The sequence below is a fragment of the Clarias gariepinus genome, chromosome 2 (assembly GCF_024256425.1).
Source record: "Clarias gariepinus isolate MV-2021 ecotype Netherlands chromosome 2, CGAR_prim_01v2, whole genome shotgun sequence".
NCBI classification, from domain to species: Eukaryota; Metazoa; Chordata; class Actinopteri; order Siluriformes; family Clariidae; genus Clarias; species Clarias gariepinus.
In genome coordinates, this window is record NC_071101.1 from 11,544,506 (window position 1) to 11,572,124 (window position 27,619).

The window sequence follows — 27,619 nt, forward strand, 5'->3', positions numbered from 1 at the left end:
GGCCAACACTGCCCAAAAGGTCTGAGCCGCCATTTTCCCCAACCGAATTGTGACTCAGCAATTCGGCGGGAATCAGTTTTCCGACAATGAACCGGAACGAGACTGTCTACTATTCCCCACCTCATGTGTAGTAGTTGAAGGTCGTAAAGAAGAGGGAGAACCGCGCTCATAATTGCACTCTCTAGCAAAATGGCCAGGTTTCTGACACTTCCTGCATATCACTGAGGTACTACGAAAGGGGCGGGTCCGGAGAGACTGATCCTGTAATTTGGTTACACTTTGGGTAAGCTGAGCTAACTGTTGCTGCTGTAGTTTGAACATCTCCCTGAGCTCACACATTTCAGACTGCTGAGACGGATGATCCTCTCCCGAACGCGCACCACTTTGGACCCCATATTGGAACCCATGTGCGACGGGAACCGAATGGCTACGACCTCTTGCCCCTCCTGGTGTGCCCTCACGCTCCCACCTAATAGCTTCGCCACGAACATCTAGTAATGTAGCCGAAGGTTGACGGCGAACAAATTGCTTTAACTCACGGCGAAGGGTGCAATCCAAGACATGCTCAATGAATTGATCACGCAACACCACTTCGGAATTTAACATCGCCTCGGGCGACTGTCATCTAACCCTTTCTAAAAGAGCCCTTAAAGCAAGAGAGAACTCCAACAACGTCTCGCCATCCTGCTGCTTTTGAGAAAAGAAGGCTTCTTGCAACGCGATATATGAAGCGAACACCCGTAAACATCCTGTAATGCCGCAATAACTTTAACCGGATCCTCACGTTCTTCTCTCGACCGATATTTAATCTCTTCACGCGCTTCTCCCTCTAAATGATTAAACAAAAAGAGGGATTGGTCTACGACCGACAGATGACGGGCCTGCATACACGCCTGTACTTCTTCAACCCACTCATTAATCCCTATCCCGGATCGACCATTAAATTTTGGGCACTGCCTATCCCTCTGTATAAAAACCAAACGCTCGGTTAAAACAGAGCCAGCACCAACAGGTGGGGCTACAGATGGAGTCACCGATGGACCAGGTAAATCAGACTCATTACTACGACTGGGTGAACCAACCCCTTCTCTCTCCTGTCTCAGCTTGAAATTATCAGCCCTTAACTGAGCTACTAACTCCCTCAATTCCTGCAGCTCCTCCTCCATGACAAATAAAAATATATAACAGGAGAGTACTTGAAAAGATCTTACCACCCTTCAGGAGACTCCTAAAAGAGAAAAAGAATTATTTACCCACTAACCAGCACTACTGTTTTGCTCCAGTCTACCAAGGAAAAGAATAACAAAGGATAAATAAAAAAAATTATTATCCACGTCCCTAGTTACAAGTTGAGAGGATCCTGCCGATTACGCCAGAATGTGGCGGTGTGGTGGGTGTCTTTTCTCTATGTCGGGAAATTTAAACAGAAAATTCCTTTAGACCAACATTAAAAGACTAAATTACCGATTACGCCACCCAGGATTGGTTACCTGGGAAAAGTTTAAGACACGCAGGTTTGAATCTCTCAGTGAGAACACAGGGACATGGATACAAAAATACAAATTTTTTATTTATACAGGAAATTTCCAGATCACTCAATATCAAAATGACCGTTAAAACAAATTAAAACATCCCCCAGCAAAGAAAAGAAATTGGAGCTGGGAGATTAACCATAGAGAGGCAGGCTAGGTACAGGACTACACTCCTTCACGACAATAAATAACCACACGTGCACCAACCTCACACTAGTGAAAATGTAGTACCACTCCACACTTGGTAAACAAGCACACCACTCTATAAGCAGCTAGCCTGCCTTCTCTCCATTCCCAGCTCCTAAAAGAAAAAAACAAATTTAATTACAAAACAAAAAGACAAATAGAGCTGCAAAGCAACCTCCAAACTTGGAGGACAAATAAAACTGAAGCGTTAGTCAGTGAAGTACATGCAATGGCAGACAACACCAAGCAAAGCAGCACAAAACAAAATATAGAAATAAGCCAGCCAAAGGCAGCAGCACAAGCAAAGCAAAGAGCTGTTAAAGAAGCAAAACAGAAAAAGAAAACAAAAATAGCTGTCACAAGGACAAAAACAAAATAAACCAAAACAATCCACTGAAGCAAAACAGCAGTGCTGAAGCTGCAAGCCAAGTTGTAAGCGACAAAGCCAATAACAGGTGAGAAAAGCACGCTTGCCAGCTGATCAATTTACCTAAAATGTAAAAGGAACATTAAAGTGAAGATACAGCACATACCTGTGTGGCGGGCGCCAACGAAAATAAATCCTACCTACCACGCGATGCAGACCACATCCATCTGGCGGCCACTCCTTCAACAGATCGAAAACATAGGACAGATATACAGGTCACATCATATGCCTAAGGATCTTAAGCCTACTATACAAAGAGAAAATAAATCGGCATACCAACGATACGGTAGCATTCGTCTCCTGCAGTACACGCGCACAAATTGCACCGCTCTTTTTGAAAGGGTAAATACACCTAGACAGCAATACGCTGCTCCTCCACTGCCTCGGACACAATAAATATCCGAAAAATCGCCGGCTTTCCAAAAGAAAATCACTATTAGCAAGATGCTAACATTGACAAATAGCCGAAAATCCAGCATGCCAAACATACCTCCCGTACACCGGAACTAGACGACACACTTCCGGAAGCGCCACCTGGGGGTGAATTAGCGCCACACCTGGTTGATCTTGCCGCACCCTTTTATACTCTCCTAAACTACACCCAATAATTAATCTCAGGTGCATAGCTGGAAACCTGGAAGGAAGTACGAAGCTCCTTCTCACCACACGAGGGAGTGAGTGAGTGAGCATCAGGAGAGAAAGATAGCTAGTTTTGTAAAACTACTTAACGTTTGATTGTCCTGCCAGATGTTGTTACACAATAATTCTCCTAACAATCACAAAATACATCATAGTGATGCATCTTTAGTGATGTACAGCAACTCAGACATGCTGTAATTTAGTTTTAGCTGAAGAGCTGCGAAAACATACTAAGATTCACATAGAAACATTGGATACTGAAAGCCACAAAGAAAGAAAAGAAGGAGAGGAGGATTGAGGGAGTCAGGGAGAGTTAGAGTTAGAGTTACTCATAGGAAGAGCAGTGAGAAGAAGAGTGCAGAATACTAATTAATGCTGTGAAAAGTGAAGTGGGATAACACTGATGTCTCATGTTGGCGAAGTATGAATGGTCAGCTCCAAAAGGTTTACATTATTGTGTTTTAAAGGAGAGTTGTTAAATCTCAGGATATTGGAGTTCAAGAGAGAGAGAGAGAGAGAGAGAGGGGAGTCAGGAGGACTGGAGGCTTGACTGAAGGGGGTAAAAAAAAAAGAGAAAATGAGATCTCAGAGCTAAAAACAATGATTTATGGGTAATAATTTGAATTTTATATTAGATCTGAAAGAAATGTTAAAATAAGACAGTACAAGATCTGTATGAGAAAATGCAGAAAAAGCAGGAAAGTAAGAGAAAATATGGTGACACAAGACTGTGGAGTAAAGCAGGTCTCAATCTTATCAGGAAGTGGAGAGACGGAACACCAGTTTAATTTCCAAATGTTAAAAGAGAGTCTGTGAGGACAGGAGGAGTTACACCAGTGACTGAGGGAGAATCCAGAGCAGGGCTGAAGTGTGTCCTGAAAGGGAAACAAGAAAAAAACAACTAAATCTAGGAGCAAATTATTAATGTTGACTGACATTAGTTCAGAATCTTAAACTGTAATATGGGTAGGATGAGTGATAGAGACTAAACAAAACAGAAGATTATCCACCAAACAGTTCCAGTCATGAGAAAAAGGAGCAAAAACATTTATAAATCAACAGAAGTATTAATTTTACAGTAGTGTCCATGGGGTGGAGTGAGTGCAGTGTGGTGTTATAATTATTGAGAAATTTCTAATGTGAGTTGTGAGTTGGTGTGGTGTTGTTCCTCTCCTCCACAGAGTGTCATTGTGTCGTATCACATCCTCCAACTCAGCACCTGCAGTCGCTCCCAGCTGCAGCAGTGCAGTCTCTCTACAATCTGACTGAGGGAGGTTTTTGTACGACTCTATAACACTGTGTGAACAGCCAGTTGCTACTGATGGAATGTGCACTCTGACAGTAGTAATCTGCTGCATCTTCAGTCTGGACTCCACTGATGGTCAGAGTGAAATCAGATCCAGATCCACTGCCACTGAAACGAGCTGGAAAACCTGACTGTAGCTGATTGGCAAATTTGATCAGGAGTTTAGGAGCTTCTCCAGGTTTCTGCTGATACCAGTGTAAGCGGTTATTGCTATACACTGCCTGACTGGTTCTACAGGCGATGGTGACTGTTTCTCCTGGACGAGCAGATTTCACTGCAGGAGTCTGAGTTACTGTGACTTGACCTCTGCACCCTGTAAAAATATAAGGATAATGCATCAAGAAACTGAAAATCTATAAGAGAAACAATGAGTGTATTTGTATAAAGAGATGATTGTAGAGATAAAATCTGAAGCAGTGTCTGACCTTGAGTCCAGAGGATCAGTGTCCAGATGAAGACGGGGATCAAAGTCATGGTAGCTGTGGGTGAAGTTGCTGTAGCAGCAGCTCTCAGTCATGAAGTGTTAAAGTCACAGCGCTATAAACACTCCCAGAGCACTGAAGCATGTGCTGCTAATGCAAAGTGTCCTCTAAGTATGGAAACACCTTTACCACATTCCCCCAATCTTACTGTAATTCTCACACTACTACAGAGTTATTCTGTGAGTTTTGCTTCTGGGGTCAGATGGAGATTTTCTGTAAAAAGCGTTTAGGTCTAAGATGCATAAATAAGTGAATTAGAGAGAGAAGCTTAAAATTTGCCTCGCCAATATTTATAAAAAGTAATTTCTTCTTCTGTAGTGAAGAAATGACAGAAGTTTAGTCATTTACTTTAATTCGTCAGGATTCAGACTGACTGGAGATTTAGGTGAGGTGTAATGTGTTTCTGACTGCAGAGATAAATCTCATCACTAGTCCATCATTTAGTGTTATTTCTCCTTCAATCCTTTGCAGTGTGTACAGTACACTATTCTTTAGAGTCAAAAGTTTTTACTGAAACTTCACTGAGTTTAAACACCAGAGTGACACACTGTGTGTGTGTGTGTGTGTGTGTGTGTGTGTTCACTGTAGTGTGACAGAGGGTTTTGTACAATGACTTCACAGGAATGTATCACTATACACTGTATATCACTGTGGTGGACTTTTGGTGGAGGATAAATAATCGATACGATAAATAATTACGGAAAAATAATAATTTGACATTTATATAGGAAAAATACATATTTTCTATAAAGAAGAGAAATGTGAAATGAAGAGCAAAGATGCTTTTATAAAAACCTTGCTTTTGTAAAATTTAGTCTGAAGCACTTCATCAGTTTTTAAAACAATTTTGAAATGTTATTTTTTAGTAAATAAATTTTTGCTTTGTGTTGCTATAATTTATCATCGAACTAAAAAATGGGTGTAAGAATTAATCATGAACCATGTTGGTTTATTGTTTATTTTCTATTAATTATGAGCCATGAAAAAATATTAACATCATGTAAAAAAATAAACCTAGATAACATTACCTTGGTGTGATGCTTATTCATGCATAGTGTGTTTTGTTCAGAACATGGAAATTGTTTTGTTCAGCTGCAGTTTGGTTTGATGATGTTACAGTATCAGAATTGTGCTAGGTCGTACGATGTGCTGATAACCTGCTCTACAGATATTATATCACAGAATTCAGTTTAACATTAACATTAATATCCCTGTGTGTGTGTGTGTGTGTGTGTGTGTGTGTGTTTTCTCCAGCTGGTCCGGTGGTGAAGCCCTCCGTGTCTCTGCTCCCTCCCTCCTCTCTGCAGCTCTCTGAGGGATCGGCCTCACTGTTCTGCCTGCTCTCAGCCTATTCTCCACAGGGGCCGCTGCTGAGCTGGACCGTGGATGGTGCCGAGGTGAACGAGGGGATTGTGACCAGCACAGAAGAACAGAAGAACGGCTTCTACAGCTGCAGCAGCACCCTGACCCTCAGCAAAGAACGCTGGGAAGAGGCCGAGGTGTTCGGCTGTACCGTCTCCTACCACGACACGACTCAGATCACCTCGTTCCGAAAGAGTCGCTGTGACGCTCACTAGAAATCAAGTGTACACTTTGAAGCATGCTTAGTGGTCTAAAATGGTGTCAGTGATGTAGCTATGCTGAAATAAAGCTTTAATATGGAAAGCACGTCTCCTTTTTCAGTTGTGAAGTGTCTTTGGCTGCGATTTGGAACAGCAGCTTTAACAGCAGGTCGAGTGCAGTGTGTGTGTTGTGCTTGAGTGAGTTTGTCTGACGAACCATGAACATCTGCTGAAAGTGCTGATCTATTCTGAGAACTGTTCATGCAAATGTGTATCTGTGTGTGTGTGTGTGTGTATGTGTGTGTGTGGTCACTGAGTATATTTGATGGTTACTGTGCTACTGATTAATAACTATTAATAAATTGTAAATCATTCCACTAAAATACAAAAAAAAACTGATTTAAGACAAAAACATTAGAAATTTTCTGATCAAACAGGAGCGAGACCTGAACCGCAGCACAAGAAGTAGTATTGCACTGTCTCTTAAGCATATTTACATCTACAGCACTGGGCGCATCCCCTTATCCAGAGCTAAATTCCTGTTAGAGAGGAGTTAATATTAGTGCATATAGAAAACAATAGCACAAGATGAAGTTTTTTATTAGTGCTAATTTTAGTGCTTGGTGACTGAATGATGTACTTTGTTTGAAGCCTGATAGTAATGCAGATGTTCACTTTTTCAGAGGATGTTTATTCAACCACCTGTGTGCCATGACACACAAAAAGATGTGATGAAAACAAAACAACCCAGAGTTTCATTGTCCTGTCAGATGTTGTTACACTATAGTTCTCCTTAGCAATCACCAAATTCATCATAGTGATAGCAAGTCTGTGCTGCTGTATAAGATTTAGTTTTAGCAGAAGATGATGAGCTGCCATCCATGATGAGATGTCTGGCAAACTTACTGAGATTCACAAACACTGGATGCTGAAAGCCACAGAGAAAGAAGGGAATAAGGGGAGGATTGAGGAAGTGAGGGAGAGGTATAGTTACTTGTAGGTAGAGCAGGGAGAAGAAGAGTGCAGAATACTAAGTAATAATTGAAACAATTAAGCATGAGATATATATCCTATGTTGTCACTTAGCTCTGTGAAGTGAAGGAGCTTTTTTTATTTTCTTATCTGGGAGTGGAGAGAAGGAACACCAGTTTAATTCCCAAATCTCAGGAGAGAGAGGCTGTGAGGACAGGAGGAGTTACACCAGTGACTGAGGGAGAATCTAGAGCAGGGCTGAAGTGTGTACTGAAAGGGAAACACAACTAAATCAGAGAGCAGAAGATTAACCACCAAAGATTATTAACCACCAAACAGTTTTGAAAAAGGATCAGAATAATTTATAAATCAATAGAAGTATTAATTTTACAGTAGTGGCCATGGTGGACTCTGTGTACTGTGGTATTATGGTTATTGAGAGAATTCTGATATGAGTTAGTGTGGTGTGGTTCCTCTCCTCCACAGAGTGTCATTGTGTCGTATCACATCCTCCAACTCAGCACCTGCAGTCGCTCCCAGCTGCAGCAGTGCAGTCTCTCTACAATCTGACTGAGGGAGGTTTTTGTACGACTCTATAACACTGTGTGAACAGCCAGTTGCTATTGATATAATGTACACTCTGACAGTAGTAATCTGCTGCATCTTCAGTCTGGACTCCACTGATGGTCAGAGTGAAATCAGATCCAGATCCACTGCCACTGAAACGAGCTGGAAAACCTGACTGTAGCTGATTGGCATATGTAATCAGTAGTTTAGGAGCTTCTCCAGGTTTCTGCTGATACCAGAATAAGTGGTGGCCATATGAGCTGTAATAATACACTGCCTGACTGGTTCTACAGTTGATGCTGACTGTTTCTCCTGGACGAGCAGATTTCACTGCAGGAGTCTGAGTTACTGTGACTTGACCTCTGCACTCTGTAAAAATATATATTATAATTCACCATGAAACTGAAACATTATAATACATAAAAATGTGTATTTGAATGAAGAAATGATTGGAGAAACAAAACCTGAAGCAGTGTCTGACCTTGAGTCCAGAGGATCAGTGTCCAGATGAAGATGGGGATCAAAGTCATGGTAGCTGTGGGTGAAGTTGCTGTAGCAGCAGCTCTCAGTCATGAAGTGTTAAAGTCACAGCGCTATAAACACTCCCAGAGCACTGAAGCATGTGCCGCTAATGCAAAGTGGAACCTCTCTTTATGGAAATGTGTGTGTGTGTGTGTGTGTGTGTCTGTGTGTGTGTGTGTGTGTGTGTGTGGTCACTGTAGTGTAACAGAAGTTTTTGTACGACGGTTTCATTAGAATGTATCACTGTGGGTCACTTTTGGTGGAGGAACAAAACTCATCATTGGTAAGTCACTTTTACTTCTTTTAGGAGTCTAAAAGTAAAGAAAAATAACTTCTGCTTATCATTTACATGAGTTAAATAAAAAATTATGTGTATAGTTATCAGTAATTTATTTATGAGTAATTCTTTACTGTAAAAAAGTAAAATAATAAATGAGTGAATAATGAAGATATAATAAATACTCTGTGTGTTTGTGAGTTTAAACCTGGTCACTGGTTCATATCTGAAGTTTAGTGTAAATTTTTCTAAAGTCTCTGTGCTGATGTAAAATACAGACGAATGCTGCTGTGTGTTTGTGTTAAACAATGAACATTTGTGTAATCAGATCCATTTACTATTATCACACAGGGAGCACTTTATATTACACATCAGTAAGAAGTGTTTAACACAGAATAAAGCTGATCAAAGTCTGAGTCGCTCCACAATATAACCAGTAACTAGTAAATGTTCTCCTGCTGAGTAGTTCTACTGAACTGCAGTCATGTGAATAAGCAGTAATGAGTAAATGTTGTGTAAGTGTGTGTAAATGTGTGTTTATTGTGTGTTTGTCTTCTCCAGCCGGTCCCACGGTGAAGCCCTCCGTGTCTCTGCTCCCTCCCTCCTCTCTGCAGCTGTCTGAGGGATCCGCCTCGCTGCTCTGCCTGCTGTCTGCCTACTCTCCACAGGGGGCGCTGGTGAGCTGGAGAGTGGACGGCTCAGAGGTGAAGGACCAGGTTCTGACCAGCGCAGAAGAACAGAAGAAGGACGGTTACACACGCAGCAGCACCCTGACCCTCAGCAAAGCAGTCTGGGAAAAGGGGGAGGAGTTTGTCTGTACAGTCTCCCATGCTGGTGTCAATCATCCGGTCACGTTCACAAAGAGCCAGTGTGAAGACTAACAGCTCCAAGATAGAATTTAACACTGAGCTGCTTACACATCCATCTACAATAGAGTTTCAGTTCTACACAATGCTGACATTTCTGTCTTTACTCTCTTCACTGTCCTGTTGCTCTTCCTGTAGTTTTGCTCTGCTGAAATAAAGCTTCATTTTGGACATTGTGTCTTCTTTTATTTCAGTTAATAGTCATTATCAGTGTGATGAGAGAGTGTGTTTAGCTGTAGATTCAATACTGTGTGTTGTGCTTCAGTGAGTTTGGCTGAAGAAACTTGAACATCTGGTGAAAGTGCTGCTCTATTCTGGGAGAAAGAGGATCACTCAGCCGTCTTCATGTGAATCTCACTTCCTCTACACTGCTCTCTGATTTACTGCTTAACACTGACTCTGTGTGTTTAGCTGGGTGTGGAGCAGGAAGCTGCTTTCTTCTCTTTCTTAACTGCAGGGTTTATGCTTGAGTGAACTGACAGGTAAAGACTTATTTTATATTAATAAGATGGAGGAGTTCAGATCCTCATCCATTCCTACAAGGTAGGAGTGTAGGATGAATGAATCAGTGCATAACAGCACACACTTATGAAGCTGGTCACACCCTTCAGATTAAATTTAGAAAATATAGTGACATTACCACATGGATGTGGTGAGGGAGGACATGCAGGAGGTTGGAGTGAAAAAGTAAGATGTGGTAGACAGAGTCAGATGGAGACAAATGGTCCGCTGTGGCGACCCCTAGTGGGAGCAGCTGAAAGAAAAATAAGAGACATTTTTACTGTCTGAAGTAATCTTAGATCATCTCATCTCCTTTAAAGTGTTTTATTAATAATGTATGTACGTTGCTGTGCTACCACATTAAACATACATTCACATCAATTACTGCACAGAGATTTCTTAGTGATCTGCCAGAATCAGCTATGACTGGATCACTGTCTAACCCCAGAGAACTCGATCAGGTGACTGAATGCTTAGAGTAAACATTATATTATACTTTAAATAATGTAGCTCCATTTAAAATAAAAATAATTATAGACAATAAACTTGCTCCCGCATGAAAACTGTTTAGAAGAAACTGCAATAGAGTGGGATTGGGGAGAGTTGTTAAGATGTAACGACCAGAGAGAGTAAGGGGTGTTTTAAGGGAGGCTTTCCTGGTGGACCAGCATGAAAAATATGAGACAGGTTGAGCCTAAGATCTCTACCTCTGGGAAAAAATATATTTATCACTTGTACATAGACGGCTCCTTTTTGCCCCTCTCTTGAATCTATCTTCTCTGTCCAAAAGTCGAACATTCTAATCCTCAATCCTGTGTCCTTTGTCCTTTATGTGATGATATACTGTTGTTTCGGGCCCTGATGTATTACTCTTTCTGTGTTGATACATGTGGAGCTCTGAACACTCGTCACTGCAGTGGATCAGGAATATTTTATTCATTTGTTTAGTTGCTTTTTTATTACTTTTTATGGATCTTCTTATTTTTGTAGTACTGATACCTAATAGGGGTCGAGGCACTGACAAGCACATATCATGTAGACAGATCCTTAGTCAAGTTTAAAACACAGGTAGTCACATGGCAAAATAGGAATGGCACAGTTTTAAACTGCACAAGTAAAACTATCAAACATACAGAAAGAAGAAATAAAAGGTTTCAAAAAATAGGAGCTAAACCCTGTTAAAAAAAGAAACCATGAAGAATTTTTTGACAAACAGTAAAAAAGTCAGCTAATACATGCGACTGTGATCATAACTACCTGTTCTCTCTCTCTCTCTCTCTCTCTCTCTCTCTGTGCTGGGTGTGAGGAGAGCGCTTGGATGGCTGTTCAGCATTTTGTCAAGTTGTGGAAGGACTGAAATTGCCCCCCAATTTATTTATTTATTTTTATTAGTAAATGTTAGTAATGAGAAAAAAGTTAAAGGTTTGTAGTGAAAGAGAGAGAGTGAGCGGGGCATCATGGCCTCTGAGGCTGGTCAAGAGACACTGTCTCTCCGACATGGCATTACTGTAGGTGTGTGGTGGAGGATGGAGTAGAGGTGGAGGAGGTGCTGCTAGTGGTGGAGAGCAGGTCAGGTGTGAGAACATCTATTCTGCCTCCCGGATAAACAAAGCAGTGGTAGTGGTTTAAACCAAGATAAACCTTGCGAGTACACTAACAAAAAGGGGGAGTATGTGTAAGAGGCTCAGCGGTTCAAGTTACCCCTCTGTCTATCGCCACAACACGAGTCGTAATATCAAATGTGCCCCTATTTATTAGGACGAGGAAATTATGAAGGAGCTGGCCTGCTTGAATAAATTTGTTTGCCCCACGTTCTGCCTTTCTGCCAGCAGATTTTAATGGTTTTTAACGACATAAAAGTAACACTTAATGTAAAATTCTACTGTAAAGAGGGGGAGACCTGCTTCATAGTTTTTGCCACCTTGGCGCGACTGAAGTGCTTTGGTTGCAGGCGATATCAGACATGAAAGGCAGCGCTGTCTGCACTGGGTTGTTCAGGGGGCGATTCGGCCAAGATAAAGCAGGAGCAGCAAGGGGACAGCCAGCAGGAAAAACCTGACTGAAGAGGTACAGAAGCCACAAATCTGCACACCACCAATGACACCAAAAGACACACCGACACCTAAAGACACACCGACGGCTAAAGACACACCGACGCCTAAAGAGAGCACTACAGCCAAACCGAAGAAAAAAAAAGGAGACATCCACAACAGAACCCACCACAAAACTGAAAACCTGCAGTCAGACCCTGAAAGCCGCAACACAGGAGAATGAAGATCCAGGGTGCAACTCAGCACACACAGCACACACACACACACCTACACACACACACACACACACCAACCGATTCTTACAGCTTTAAAAAAAAAAAAAAAAAAACTGTAAATATGTAAATAACACCAGACTTATGAAAAAAAAGAAAACATGTAAATAAGTTTACAATTCTTTTCTTTAATAAAGTGTGTTAAGATCTCTCTTTCTCTCTCTCTCTGCGCATGTGCTGGGTGTGAGGGAGCGTGCGAAAGGCTGTTTGGCGTCCTGCCAAACTCTCTGGAGACTGCTTATTTAATTTTTTTTTTTAATCAGTAAATGTTTTTTAGTTAAATAAAAGTTTAAAGTGAGAGAGAGAGCGAGCAGGCACCATGGCCTCTGAGGCCGGTGTGGAGACTCTGTCCCTCCGGCATGGTGTCAGGTGTGTGCCGGAGGACGGCGTGCAGATTGAGGACGTGCTGCTAGCGGTGGGGGAGCAGGTCGGGTGCGAAAACGGAGCCGTGCAGCCGGGGAGCTCGCACGGCGACACCGCCGGGAGACAGCGGCAGCGGCACGGTGGGGGAGCACCGAGGAATCCGTGCCTGCGGTGGGCCTCGCCGACACACCGGAACTCCAACAGGTCGGTAATGAACACAGTGGCAGCACTGAGACACACCCTGCGCTCGGCGCTGAACCCAACACCGGTACCACTGTACACAGCGCGAGCGCAGAACCTGATGCCGGTACAGTGTTCAGTGCTGACAGTGACCACGCCCCCAACGTCTGCACCGACACACAGCAGCCACAGACCAACGTACCACCACAGACACCTAAAGACACAAAACCGAGGAGAAAACGTCTCGGGTTACTTTGTTGTAACCCTGTTCCCTGAAAAGGCGGGAACGAGATGCTGCGTGAAAACGCTATGGGAATATCTTTTCGTGTTGCCGGTTGTGAAGCATGTGTGTACCAAACACGCCAAATTTTGGCTTATATAACCTCGGTCAGGTGACGTCATCTGATTAGATGCACCTGCAGGTTATAAATAGGAGTGAGCCGGCAACATTCCTCAGATTGATTGTCTGAACGGACGTCCGGTCACGTGGGCAGTGCGGCATTGGGACGCAGCATCTCGTTCCTGCCTTTTCAGGGAACAGGGTTACAACAAAGTAACCCGAGACGTTTCCTTTCAAAGGCTACACTCGATGCTGCGTGAAAACGCTATGGGAACGAGAGTACCAACGTCGCCGCACTGCGAGTGTCTGGACCCCGCATTGTGTAGCGTGTGCGCACAAGGCTGAGAGGTCTCAGAACTATGTCTGGGAAGCTGACTCGAGGACTCGTGAGCCCGGAGTGACAGGAACATCCAGACTATAAAATCTAATAAATGTGTGCGGAGAGGACCAGCCCGCCGCGTCACACACTTGTTGCAGGGGAATACCTCTTTCAATTCAATTTAATTCAATTTTATTTGTATAGCGCTTTTAGCAATTTTCATTGCCGCAAAGCAGCTTTACACAGTCAAAAGAATTATTTAAGTTTGTCTGAAATGTGAATTTGTATAAATCAAAATGGTCAGTTTGTCCCTGGTGAGCAAGCCGAGGGCGACAGTGGCAAGGAAAAACTCCCTGAGATGGTAATACAGTAGGAAGAAACCTTGAGAGGAACCAGACTCAACAGGGAACCCATCCTCATTTGGGTGAAACAGAAAGCAGTAAATGATCTGCATTTATACAGTGTGTAGGGTGGGAGGCAGTTCAGCTATAATAGCTGATGTTAATTGATGTTAATATGGAGTCCAGGTAGTTATTGAAGACCCAGGTAGACTTGTAAGAAGTTCCAGTCATGAACTATCGAACTGTCAAGTCCCCAGAGAAACAGTTGCCAACACCAGTCGAGGCCAGAACCATCTTCTAGGTAGAGAGAATCATTCCCAGACACCAGACGCATCCCAGAGAGACACACGGGGCATCCATGTGACGAGATCTTCAGCCAGAAGCGGGGCACCAGGATGGGTCAGACAGGTCCGGAGGGCAGAGGGAGTCTGGATCACTGGCAGCTCAGGAACGACATGTGTAGCTCGACAGAGAGAGAGAGAAAGAGTGAAAGGGGGAGACAGGAGGAGAGAGGAAAGAGAAAGAGGGGGGGGAAGAGAAGAAGAGGAGAGATGGCAGTTAAGTATGGTCACAGTCACACAATGTATAATGTGAATGTATATTAACTGTAGAGTGCAAGCAGAGACTCCGGCAGGACTAACTATGACAGCATAACTAAAAGGGAGAGCCAGAAGGAAACACAAACATGAGGGCTTCCTGACATGTAAAGCAAACAATCACCTCACCGTCAGCAAACCTGAGTGATCAATGATAGTGAGGAAGACAGCATCCAAACATACCAGTTCACCATAATACTCTACTCTGAGTCCCCCAGATTAAATTCAATTCAATTTTATTTGTATAGCGCTTTTAACGATTTACATCATCACAAAGCAGCTTTACACAATCAAAAGAATTAAGTTTGTATGAAATGTGAATGTGTATGAATCAAAATTATATGATTGTCCCTGATGAGCAAGCCTAGGACGACGGCGACAGTGGCAAGGAAAAACTCCCTGAGATGGTAATAGGAAGAAACCTTGAGAGGAACCAGACTCAACAGGGAACCCATCCTTATCTGGGTGAAAACAGATAGCAGGGATTGATGTGCATAATAATATGCGAGACTGGAAGTTCAATATAAGAGGAGATGTGTAAGATTAAAGTCCAGTTTGTTCCTGGAGGCTCAGGTAGACTGTGAAAAATTTCAGTCCTGAACTATTGAGCGACTGAAGTCACAGGTCCTCAGAGAACAGCTGTCTGCATCAGACGAGGACAGGACCACCTTCATGGAAAGTGGAACCAACCCCAGTCACCACACGCATTCCAGGCAGACCACACGGGGGCATCCATGTGATGAGATCTCCAACCAGAAGCAGGACTCCAGGATGAGTTAGAGAGGTCCAGCGGGCAGAGGGGGTCTGGATCACTGGCAGCTCAGGAGCGACATGTATAGCTCGACAGAGAGATAGGTAGAGGAAAAAGGAGAGAGGGAGAGAGAGAGAGAGGAGAGAGCAGAAAAGGAGAGAGCAAAGAGATGGAGAAATAACAGTTAGGTATGGTCACAGTCGAACAATGTAAAAAGTGAATGTATATTTAGTGCAGAGTGCAAGCAGAGACTCCGGCAGGACTAACTATGACAGCATAACTAAAAAGGGAGAGCCAGAAGGAAACACAAACATGAGGGCTTCCAGAGATGTAAGGCATCTGCATCAATTAAATTTTTCGGTTTCAAAACCTCAATTTTATGCCTAATTTTTACAATTTTATTATTAAAAAAGTTCATGAAGTCCTCACTATTGCATGATGTTGTTGTGGAGATTTCTGCAGTGGTCTTATTTCTGGTTAATTTGGCTACAGCATTAAATAAGAATCTAGGATTATTTTTGTTATTTTCTATAAGAGTGGAGAGATATGTTGATCTAGCTACACTAAGAGCTTTTCTATAGTTCAGGATGCTCTCTAATAATTTTTCTTTTAACTGGAGCTACAATATCTAAGGTATAGCGAAATGTCGACTCTAAATATTCAGTCGCCTGATCGAGTTCTGTGGGGTCAGACGGTAATCTAATCGAAGTTGGGAACTCTGGGAGATTACTGATAAAACTCTGTTTGGTAGTTGATGTGAATGTTTCATACGGTAGCGCGGCGCTGTGCGTACATTATTACTGTGACACACTTGAATTGAGACAAGATAGTGATCTGAGATAACTTCAGATAGTGGAATTGTGAATAAATTTCTCATACTTAATCCGAATAATATTATTAAATCTAAAGTGTGACCTGCTTTATGTGTGGGTCCTACTACACACTGATTTACTCCTACCGAGTCCAGTATGGACATAAATGCTGTTCTCAGAGGGTCTTCTGGGTTTTCAAAATGAATATTAAAATCTCCAGCAATTAACACTTTGTCTACAGAAACGACTAGGTTTGAAAGGAAATCTGCAAATTCACTAAGAAATTCAGAGTACGGCCCTGGAGGTCTTTAAATGACAATTAGCGGGATCGACTGAGCTGACTTAATATAGTTAAATACACTTATGTTACTATAAAGAATTTCAAATGAATTAAATTTGAGTCCGTGTTTTTGTACAATAGTCAAATTATCATTGTGAATAACTGCGACGCCTCCTCCTCTACCAGTTAACCGAGGCTGGTGTATGTAGCTGTATCCAGGAGGACTAGCTTCATTTAGAGCCACATACTCGTCCTGTTTAATCCAGGTTTCTGTTAAACAGAGTATATTAAACTCCTGATCCGTGATAATTTCATTAACTATAACTGCTTTAGATGTGAGAGATCTAATATTTAACAGTCCTAGCTTCAGATCAGAGGTGCCGGCTGCGCATTCAGTATGATCCAAGTTTGTGGTCTTTATGTTAATTAAATTCATAAAACAGACTTTCTGAGTCTTTCTAAATTTGTTTTTAGCTCGGGGAACAGACACAGTCTCAATACAGTGAACCCTGGGTGACGACTCTTTGCAGCTAGCAGACGGTTGGTTTAGCCTGTCTGTCTGCTCCCTGGCCTGGGCTCTGGATTGTCACCGATTAACTAGGCCTTTTCTAAGACTATAAGCTATACTGCAAGAAATGAGAGCAGCACCTTCCCGAGTGGGATGGACACCGTCCCGCCCTAACAGGCCAGCTTTGCCCTCAAAGGTCTTCCAATTATCAATAAAGCCCACGTTGTTTTCGGAGCACCACCTGGACATCCAGCGGTTCAGCGACCATAACCTGCTGTAAGTTATGTCACCACGTCTCATTGGGATGGGACCAGAGCATACTACTCCATCGGACATCGCCTTCGCTAATTTAAACACCTCTATAAAGTTATTCTTGCTAACCTCTGACTGACGAAGGCGTATATCATTAGCTCCAGCATGTACCACTATCTTGGAGAACCTGTGCTGTCCTAGAGCCCTAAGATTACCTGCTATGTCCGGTGCTCTGGCTCCCGGGATACACCTAACCACTGCCGCTGGCACCCCTAAAGGCCTGGCTAATTTCACGTGCCTCATTATAGAGTCTCCTATAACCAGAGCTCTTTCAGGTTTCTCAGTGGGTGCATCACTGAGGAGAGCAAACCTGTTGGACACGTGAAGCGCAGAAGAGGTGTGCTCCGGTGGGCTAGCCTTAGCGTTAGCCTTAGCGTTAGACCTTCGAGCACGATAGATAAATCCCATGAAGGGGTCGTGGCTCTAGTGGGTGGCCTCAACCGTTTAGCTCCACGAATAAAACGGGCAACTAAAGGGTGTTTTCCCACAGTAATCCCCTCGATTGGAACGTGGCAGGCTGAGATAGCGGCCACGTACGTCCTAAGGGTACTAGGGCACAAGCCCGAGGACAACTTATCTTGCAGGAACTTCAGCACTGAAACAATTTGGCAGTGGACTGGGTCTACCTGCTTCGTCATGTACCAACTTTCAAAAACATTCCATTTGGGGGCATAAGCTTTTCTAGTGGAGGGAGCTCTAGCGGCTAGAATAGTGTCAATAACGCTGGCTGGGACACCAGCTTGTCTTAGTTGGTCCCGTTCAGGGGCCAAACGTGAAGGTTCCAAAGCTCCGGTCGGGGATGAAATATTGTCCCCTGCGCCTGAGACAGAAGATCCCTCCTCACTGGAATCATCCAAGGTGAGCCATCGAGGAGAGATATTAGATCCGAGAACCATACTCTGGCCGGCCAACGTGGCGCTATCAGTAAGAGGCGCAAACCGTGTTGACGGACTCTTGCCAGGACTCCCGATGAAGTCAGAGAGTAGTAGAGAGGACATTGTGCTGTCTCTTGGGAGGCAAAGCGGTCCACCTCTGCTGTAAAGAATCTTTCCCAGATTTGGCTGACTATGTCGGGGTGGAGTTTCCATTCCCCATTTGTCACAGCTTGTCTGGACAGTAAATCTGCTCCCACATTCATGTGCCCTGGAATGTAAATCGCCCTGAGGGACAGGAACTTCCTGTGCCCAGAGCAGAACCTGATGCGCTAGCTCGTTCAAGCGGCGCGAGTGCAGTCCGCCCTGGCGATTTATGTAGGAGACTACCGATGTATTGTCCACCCGCACTAGAACATGGTAGCCTCTCAGCTGCTGGAGGAAGTGCTGTAGGGCCAAAAATAAAGCCATCATTTCGAGGCAATTGATGTGCCATGCGAGAAGATGACCTCTCCAGCGCCCTTGAGCTGGACGGCCATCCAAGACCGCACCCCAGCCGGTAAGGGAAGCGTCTGTCGTTAGCATTTTGCGACGACAAGACGGACCTAGAGTGGGACCCAAGGTGAGAAACTGGGGTCTGAACCACATAGAAAGGGTACGACGTCCTTCGAGCGTAACCCTTATTCGCCTTCGGGGATTGGCCCTTGTATGAAATCCCCTGGCTCTTTGCCACAACTGAAAAGCTCTCATGTGCAGAAGGCCCAAAGGTATCACCGTGGATGCAGCTGCCATGAGGCCTAAACATTTTTGAAAGTGATAAATAGTCACTTCCTGGTCTAGTCTGATTTCCTTGAGGGCGCTGAGGATGGATTCGACACGAGCGGGAGACAATTGTGCCCGCATAGTGATCGAATCCCATCTGACACCCAAGTATGTTGTCCTCTGAGCCGGAACGAGAACGCTTTTGGTAGCGATGAGTCTCAATCCCAGCGAATGAAGATGAGCTAGGACGACATCGCGATGTCGGAGCGCTAGCTGCTGAGACTGGGCCAGGATTAGCCAGTCGTCTATGTAATTGAGAATACGGATGCCCTGGAGTCGCAAGGGAGCCAGGACAGCATCCATACATTTTGTATATGTGCGGGGTGACAGAGCTAGACCGAATGGAAGGACCTGATACTGGTAAGCTTCTCCCCCGAAAGCGAACCTCAGGAACTTCCTGTGTTGTGGCAAAACTTTTATGTGGAAGTATGCGTCCTTTAAATCTATCGTCACGAACCAATCTTCTGGTTGGATTTGCGAGACAATCATATTGATGGTTAACATCTGGAATCTGTAATTTGAGATAGCGGTTCAACCCGCGAAGATCCAAAATCGGACGCAGCCCCCCGCCTTTCTTGGGAACCAGAAAGTAGCGACTGTAGTAGCCTGACTCCCTGTCTGGAGGAGGAACCTGTTCTATGGCTCCCTTCTCCAGCAACACCTGGAGTTCGGAGTTTAGCAGATGCGCTCTCTCCGGTATCACGGAAGTGTAGACCACGCCGTTGAAACGCGGAGGGCGATGAGCAAACTGAATCCTGTAGCCTTTCTCTACAGTCTTTAGCACCCAGGGAGATATGCCTGGCAGTAGCTTCCACGCTGCCAGTTTCTCCGAAAGGGGTACAAGTTTTAGTGCGCGGGGGGGTGTTAGTGGTTCGGCATCCTGGAATATAACAGGATAAAACCGAGGCACTAACATATCTCTGGAGGTCGGTGAGGTCGAAACACCAGAGGTGGCGGAAACTGAACACCGACCCCCTGGGGGTGTCCGGGGGGGCATGCTCTTATAGGAAAGAGAGTTGAGTGCCGTTCCCCGGGAGGGATCACCCCCACAGTCCTGGGCACGTAGGCTTCAGGACTTAGTCTTTGAAAAGAAGACAGTGCGGCGATCTGATCTTTTGGAGGCAGCCTGTTGGGGGCGACGAGCCGTACCCCAGTCCTTACGGGGGGGTGCCCAGCTGCTGACGCTCTCTTTTTGTGCCTCTCGCCCGGTGAGATTCAGATCTGGCCGAGGCTGGGTGGCCGAGGGCCTCGACTCTTGAGCACGGCGTGGGAGAAATTTCCCAAAAGCCTGTTCATACAATTTAGCTTCTCGGAACCTAGTGGCGACGGAATTCACAGCGTCGCCAAATAGGCCGGAAGGTGAGACAGGGGCATCAAGTAGGAATCTTCTATCCTTGTCCTTGATGCCTGTCAGGTTTAACCACAGGTGCCTTTCAGCGGTCACCAAGGAGGCCATGGAACAGCCGATTGCACGGGCTGTCTGTTTAGTCGCACGCAGGGATAAATCAGTAGCCCGGCGTAATTCATTGAATGCGTCATGATTCAGTGTGCCGCTCGTGCTCAAATCTTTCAGCAGATCAGCCTGATACGCCTGCAAAACCGCCATGGTGTGCAAGGAAGCGCCGGCCTGACCTGCTGCTTGGAATGCTTTCCCTACCAGGGTAGAAGAAGTTCTACACGGCTTGGAGGGAAGTGTTGGTTTCTTTAATGAGGATGATGTTCCAAGAAAGAGATAGCCCGCAAGCGTCTCTTCTATCTGGGGCATCACCACATAACCTCGTGCTTTTGCATCAACGATGTTCAAATAAAACGAAGTCGATTGTACAAAAATACGGGAAGAAAAAGGATTTCTCCAAGAACAAAATAACTCGTTGTGGAGGTCATCAAAAAATGGGAGAGAGCGGTGTTTTGGCTCCATCTCCTGGCCACCCGACAGAAATCTGTCATCTAATTTAGATTGTTTTGGGTGAACCTGCTCCTGTGGCCAGTCAATATGCAGTCGTTCGACTGCACGCGTTATAACTTCGAGCAATTCCTCATATTCTCTTTCATCTTTTGAGGAGCGTTCTGAGGAAGCAACTTCCATTTCCACAGAAGCAGGAGAACAAGTCTCTTCAACACACCCGCGAGAAGCACTGGAGTGCGCTCGTGAAGTGGAAGGAGAGACATCAGGATCGGGGGAGAGGGCGAGAGAAAGGAGGGACTCCGTCTCTCGCTCCTCGGCCAGATCTGCTTGTGATCCCCATGAGTGCAGCGCGGCTCGTGGTTCCCTAAAGAACGCGAGACGCGCGCGAAGCAGCTTCATGGGGAGAAGATCACAGTGCTCACACTCTCCATTAAGCCCTTCGAGAGCATGCTTTTCACCCAAACATTCGAAGCAGAATGTGTGCATATCGCCCTCCGAAAGGAAATTTTCACAAGGAGGGGGACATCTAGTTTTAAACTCCGCCATACTAACTGGTGAGTTTTATAGATTTAATTCTGCTTATTTTTGTTATGCTTGCTGACACACACACGCGCACAATGCGGTGAAGAAAACGATCTGAGGAATGTTGCCGGCTCACTCCTATTCATAACCTGCAGGTGCATCTAATCAGATGACGTCACCTGACCGAGGTTATATAAGCCAAAATTTGGCGTGTTTGGTACACACATGCTTCACAACCGGCAACACGAAAAGATATTCCCATAGCGTTTTCACGCAGCATCTCGTTCCCGCCTTTTCAGGGAACAGGGTTACAACAAAGTAACCCGAGGCGTTTGTATGAATCAAAATGGTAGGTTTGTCCCTGGTGAGCAAGCCGAGGGCGACAATGGCAAGAAAAAACTCCCTGAGATGGTAATAGGAAAAAACCTTGAGAGGAACCAGACTCAACAGGGAACCCATCCTCATTTGGGTGAAACAGAAAGCAGTAAATGATCTGCATTTATACAGTGTGTTAGGTGGCAGGCAGTTCAGCTATAATAGCTGATGTTAATTGATGTTAATATGGAGTCCAGGTAGTTATTGAAGACCCAGGTAGACTTGTAGGAAGTTTCAGTCCTGAACTATCGAACTGTCAAGTCCCCAGAGAAACAGTTGCCAACACCAGTCGAGGCCAGAACCATCTTCTAGGTAGAGAGAATCATCCCCAGACACCAGACGCATCCCAAAGAGACACACGGGGCATCCATGTGACGAGATCTTCAACCAGAAGCGGGGCACCAGGATGGGTCAGACAGGTCCAGAGGGCAGAGGGAGTCTGGATCACTGGCAGCTCAGGAACGACATGTGTAGCTCGACAGGGAGAGAGAAAGAGTAAAAGGGGGAGACAGGGGGAGAGAGGAAAGAGAAAGAGGGGGAGAAAGAGAAGAAGAGAAGAGATGGCAGTTAGGTATGGTCACAGTCACACAATGTATAATGTGAATGTATATTAACTGTAGAGTGCAAGCAGAGACTCTGACAGGACTAACTATGACAGCATAACTAAAAGAGAGAGCCAGAAGGAAACAGAAACATAAGAGCTTCCTGAGATGTAGGGCCAGGGGTAGCTCAGTGGTTAAGGCATTGGACTACGGTTCGGAAGATCCCAGGATCAAACCCCACAACCACCAAGTTGCCACTGTTGGGCCCTTGAGCGCGGCCCTTAACCCTCAACTGCTCAGATGTGTAATGAGATAAAAATGTAAGTCGCTCTGGATAAGAGCCTCTGCCAAATGCCTAAATGTAAATGTAAAGCAAACAATCACCTCACCGTCAGCAAACCTGAGTGATCAATGAGAGTGAGGAAGACAGCATCTAAACATACCAGTTCACCATAATACTCTACGTCCATGAGTCCCCCAGATCTGCTCCTTTACCTAAGGCAAATATATTTATAAAAATGCTTGGCTAAATAAATAGGTTTTTAGCCTGGACTTAAACACTGAGACTGTGTTTGAGTCCCGAACACTATTTGGAAGACTATTCCATAATTTTGGGGCTTTGTAAGAAAAAGCTCTGCCCCCAGCTGTATTTTTCATAATACGCAGTACTGACAAGCAGCCTCTATCCTTTGATCGAAGTAGGCGTGGCGGTTCGTAAGACACTAGCAGTTCGCTCAGGTACTGCGGCGCGAGACCATTTAATGCTTTATATGTCAAGAGTAGTATTTTAAAATCAATGCGAAATTTCACAGGGAGCCAATGCAGTGAAGATAAGATAGGGGTGATGTGCTCATATCTTCTGGTTCTAGTGAGGACTCTCGCTGCTGCATTCTGGACTAGCTGAAGCTTATTTATGCATCTAGCTGAACAACCAGACAGTAAGGCATTACAGTAGTTCAACCCAGAAGTGATAAAAGCATGAACTAGTTTTTCTGCATCGTTTAGCGACAATAAATTTCTTATCTTGGCAATATTTCTGAGGTGAAAAAATGCTATCCTGGTAATATTATCTACATGAGCTTCAAATGAAAGGCTGGAGTCAATAATCACACCAAGGTCTTTCACTGTTGCACTTGATGGAACAGAAAGGCCATCTAAAGTTATGGTGTGATCTAAAATTTTACTCCTAGCTGTATGCGGTCCTATGACTAGAACTTCTGTCTTATCCGGACTAAGCAGAAGGAAGTTAATTAGCATCCAATTTCTTATGTCCGTTCTTATGGCACACATTGCTCAACTTTAGTAAGCTGTTTTTTCTCATCAGGTTTTGCTGAGACATATAACTGTGTATCGTCAGCATAACAATGAAAACTAATACCATGCTTACGGATTATGTTGCCCAGAGGAAGCATGTAGAGGAAAAAAAGCAGTGGACCTAAAACTGAACCCTGCGGAATGCCAAACTCCACTAGAGAACATGCAGAATAATCACCATTTAAGTCTACATACTGATAACGATGGGTCAGATAGGATCTGAGCCAGGAGAGGGCTGTACCCTTAATTCCTACTACATTTTCTAATCTGTGAAGAAGAATAGCGTGATCAATGGTGTCAAAAGCTGCACTGAGGTCGAGTAGTACAAGCATAGTTACACAACCCTGATCAGAGGCCAATAGGATGTCATTCACTACTTTAACGAGTGCTGTCTCTGTGCTGTGACGAGGCCTAAATCCTGACTGATACAGTTCATGTATGCCATTTCTATGTAGATATGAGCATAGCTGCTCTGCTACTATCTTTTCCAGAATCTTAGAGATAAAGGGGAGGTTTGATATTGGCCTGTAATTGGACAGCTGACAGGGGTCAAGGTCAGGTTTCTTAATTATTGGTTTGATAACTGCTAATTTAAAAGATTTTGGAACATAACCAATGCTGAGTGAAGAATTAATTATTCTCAACAGGGGTTCTGTTATTGCTGGTACTATCTGTTTAAGAAAATGTGTCGGTACAGGATCTAATATACAGGTTGATGAATTTGCAGAAGAGATGAGTGAAATTAGTTCATTCTTTTCAAGGGGAGTAAAGTATTCTAGGTTCTGATCTGACATGGCTAGATTAACATCTGCATCTATTACATTGTTCGGTTTCAAAGCCTCAATTTTATGCCTAATATTTACAATTTTATTATTAAAAAAGTTCATGAAGTCCTCACTATTGCATGATGTTGTTGTGGAGATTTCTGCAGTGGTCTTATTTCTGGTTAATTTGGCTACAGCATTAAATAAAAATCTAGGATTATTTTTGTTGTTTTCTATAAGAGTGAAGAGATATGTTGATCTAGCTACACTAAGAGCTTTTCTATAGTTCAGGATGCTCTCCTTCCATGCTATTTGAAATACTAACACTTTAGTTTAGTAAATCAGATATAGATATAATTTAAGATGGGACATGTTAGAAAATAAAATATTTATGGGTGATTATTACAAAAAACCTGAGTAGCTTGTATGGTGCAAACTATAATGGGATTAACCAGAACATTATAAGCGATGTGGAACGGTGGTCTACCTATCCATTAGATTTTGCCAGTAAGATCAACGTAATCACAACAAACATATCATCTGGATTGCTATACCTATTTCAAGCTTTGCCAGTAGAGATACCTAGACAGCAGTTTACAATCTGGGACAAACTAATATTCAGGTTTATTTGGGATGGAAAGAAGCCCAGAATAAGATACACAACACTCCAGTTGGCCAAGCATAAAGGAGGATTGGCCCAGCCTAATATCAATGATAACTTTTATGCAGCTCAGTTCCGTCCCCTTTTTCTTTGGTGTAACAACAATTATTTTGATAGATGGAAGGAAATTGAGACGAATATGGTGGGTTATCAGATTCAGTCAGTTCTTGGAGAAAATTAAATCCCCTCAGTAGTCAAAAGTCAATTGGATTCAATAACCTCTGGAGCAGTGGAATTTTGGTTTGAATTTGCTAGACAATTTAAATTATTTTTTTTCTTACTAATCGGGACTTATTTAGGTACATACAATTTAGAGATTACTTTAATAGAAAATAAAAATGGAAACTTCACACGAAATTAATCCAGTTGTGAAGATTATGATGAATGCATACAAATCAAATAGTAAGTGTGCAAAAAATAATCTCCATGTTTTACGCAAGTATTATGGAAAGTAAGGCCAACTCAACAATATACCTTAAATCAAGGTAGGAAAAAGAATTAAATGTAGAAATTCTACCAAATGTATGGTTTGATATGTGTAAAGTTCAACATTCCTCCACAAGCTTGCAACAACTGAAGGTATTCAATTGGAAGAATTTAGTACGATTCTTTATTGCACCTAAAATCAGCAGTAAAGCTTCTTCTACACCTCAACAATGTTGGAGACAATGTGGCTGCTTAGAAGCACACCACACACACTTTTTGGAGATGTGAAAAACTGAAGCCATTTTGGAAAAATGTACATTTAACCCTAACAAAGGTACTTGGATATGAGATCCCATTTTCATGCATCGTCTTTTACTTGGGTCATATTTTACTGGTTACACTTCAGGAGGACCGATACCTGGTAAAAACAGCGATACCTTACAGCAGCAAGGAAAACCATAGGCAGAAGCTGGTACTGGCCTTTAAAAACGCACGTTTTCGGAAAAGGGATCCCACGACTTACCGCGAGTGCGCGCGGCAAGCTGTGAAAATGCCCTTCAATACCTGTAGGGGGCAGTCGTGTTTCAGTCTAAAGTATTGCGTGTCTACTGAAGCAGAAAAATGTTATGTCTCTTAGGCGCCCATTGACGGCAAGCGACAGAGCTCATAAACGTGTCAAGCTCAATCTGATATGTATTTATTCTTCATTTTCATTCAGAATTATAATTATTAGTAGTAGCAGTTCTCCAAATTTATTATTATTATTATTGTAACGCACCCGTGCGTGTGCAAAAGGACTACAAAGATGTATGATGTTAGCCTATATTTATGCGCTTTAAACGCAGTCGGGTACTGGTGGCTCAGTGGTAGGTGATTCGCCCGTCATGCGGGAGACCGGGTTCAAATCCCAGCCAGTGCTCAAAATTCCGGTGCTATTTGCTAAAATACCATGATATAGCCATTACATTATCAAGTTATGCTTCAGTACTAAATGCATGTTTGCAATTGAGAATTCTTTTTTCTTAAGCTATGAAACACATTAGCACTCACCTCACAGTTGCTGTAATTTAATGATTATCATAAGCAAAAAGTGTAAAACAAAGGATTCACATTTATTACATTTTCACCCAGAGCGGGATTCGAACCAGGGTCTGGACGATTTTATAGGCTATACGGATATTATACGGATATTATTTAAGCAACGCCACACCACGTGGAAAGCGGCAAAAATGCTTCCATTTCATTGGCTGTCACTAAGTGTCAGCTATTCACGACTGGCCCTCGCGGAACGCAGAATCCCCGGGCTTCGCCTGCGCTTTCTCCATTCGTTATTACAGGGACGGACTGGGACCAAAAAGTGGCCCTGGACTTCCTGGCCCACAGCAGCCCACACCATAATACATTGGCTCATTAATGTAGAGATACATTTTTAACACCAGTTACTAGTATAAAAATATAACACAATACAGAAATCAATGCTATTTAAACATGTTATTTGAAGTATCACTGAACATATATTGGGTCAAAGAAACGAAAAAAAAGAACATCAAGACAAACAACATATAAATCTATAAAGACAACTAGTTACTTATTTTAATTATTATGGTAGTCAATATTAACACAAAATAATGCTGAGAAACATTATTTCAATTAATATTGACCACCATCATAATAACTAACACAAGTTAATGCTGCTACTAATTTTATTCTGTTTGCTTTCCATTCTTTTTACTTGGCTCTGGTAGATCGGGGAGACGTGTTGGTCATCATCAGCATGTATTATGATGTGGGATGTGGTGCGCTGCTGGGTCCAGCCTCACTGTCCCTGACCTGTTATAGGCAGAATCTGTTCATTTGAAGAATTTCACAGCATTTACCTCTAAAGCTTTTTCTTATTTTCGCGTAACCTTTTCTTCTTCCTGCTTTTCATTCATGGAAATTATTATTAATTTGCTCAGAAAATTCGCTGCATCGAGAAAGGATCAATATCTAAAAATTTAAAGATGCCCACGTGTGTGGACAAAGAATACAAAAGTGTATAATCTTTAATAAAGTTAGCCTAATACAATATTGTTTCCAATGCTGAAGCAAACATGATTTTGTTTTAGTCTATTCATTGAATACAACGCGACAGCGCGCTCCGAGGTGAAGCGCACCCACAGTTACTGTAATCCCCCATCTCACCTTTACAACAGGTGTGAAGTCATCAAACCGGTTTCGCTGCTGGGGAATTCGCAGAATTGGGGGTTTTAAAACAAATTAACAAGACCGAGCAGACTTCAGACAGCAGGAGGGAGTCTCGCCCGGGGAGCAATTCAGTGTAGAACCGCCACTGCCTATTTTCCACCACATCAGTACTTCCCTGATCTCCATCTCCGCGCTTTGCTTTTATAATGTGGAGCAAGCCCGAGATCATATTAACGTAGCATTCATCATTCAAAGTTATTCATA

The 27,619-nt window shown here is 43.4% G+C and overlaps 1 long non-coding RNA gene and 2 gene segments (V, D, J or C); 1 reads left to right on the top strand and 2 right to left on the bottom strand.

Moving 5' to 3' along the window:
* LOC128509428 (probable non-functional immunoglobulin kappa variable 6D-41) overlaps positions 1-27,619 on the bottom strand; it is a 74,531-nt gene that overhangs the window by 36,125 nt on the left and 10,787 nt on the right.
* On the bottom strand, positions 2,307-4,579 carry LOC128509422 (immunoglobulin kappa variable 6D-21-like). The segment is given in 2 exon segments: positions 2,307-4,403; positions 4,516-4,579. Coding segments are annotated over 2 exon segments (414 nt in total).
* LOC128509483 (uncharacterized) lies at positions 8,353-9,509 on the top strand. The gene is made up of 2 exons (XR_008356053.1): positions 8,353-8,478; positions 9,034-9,509. It is a non-coding gene; the product is annotated as an uncharacterized LOC128509483 (long non-coding RNA).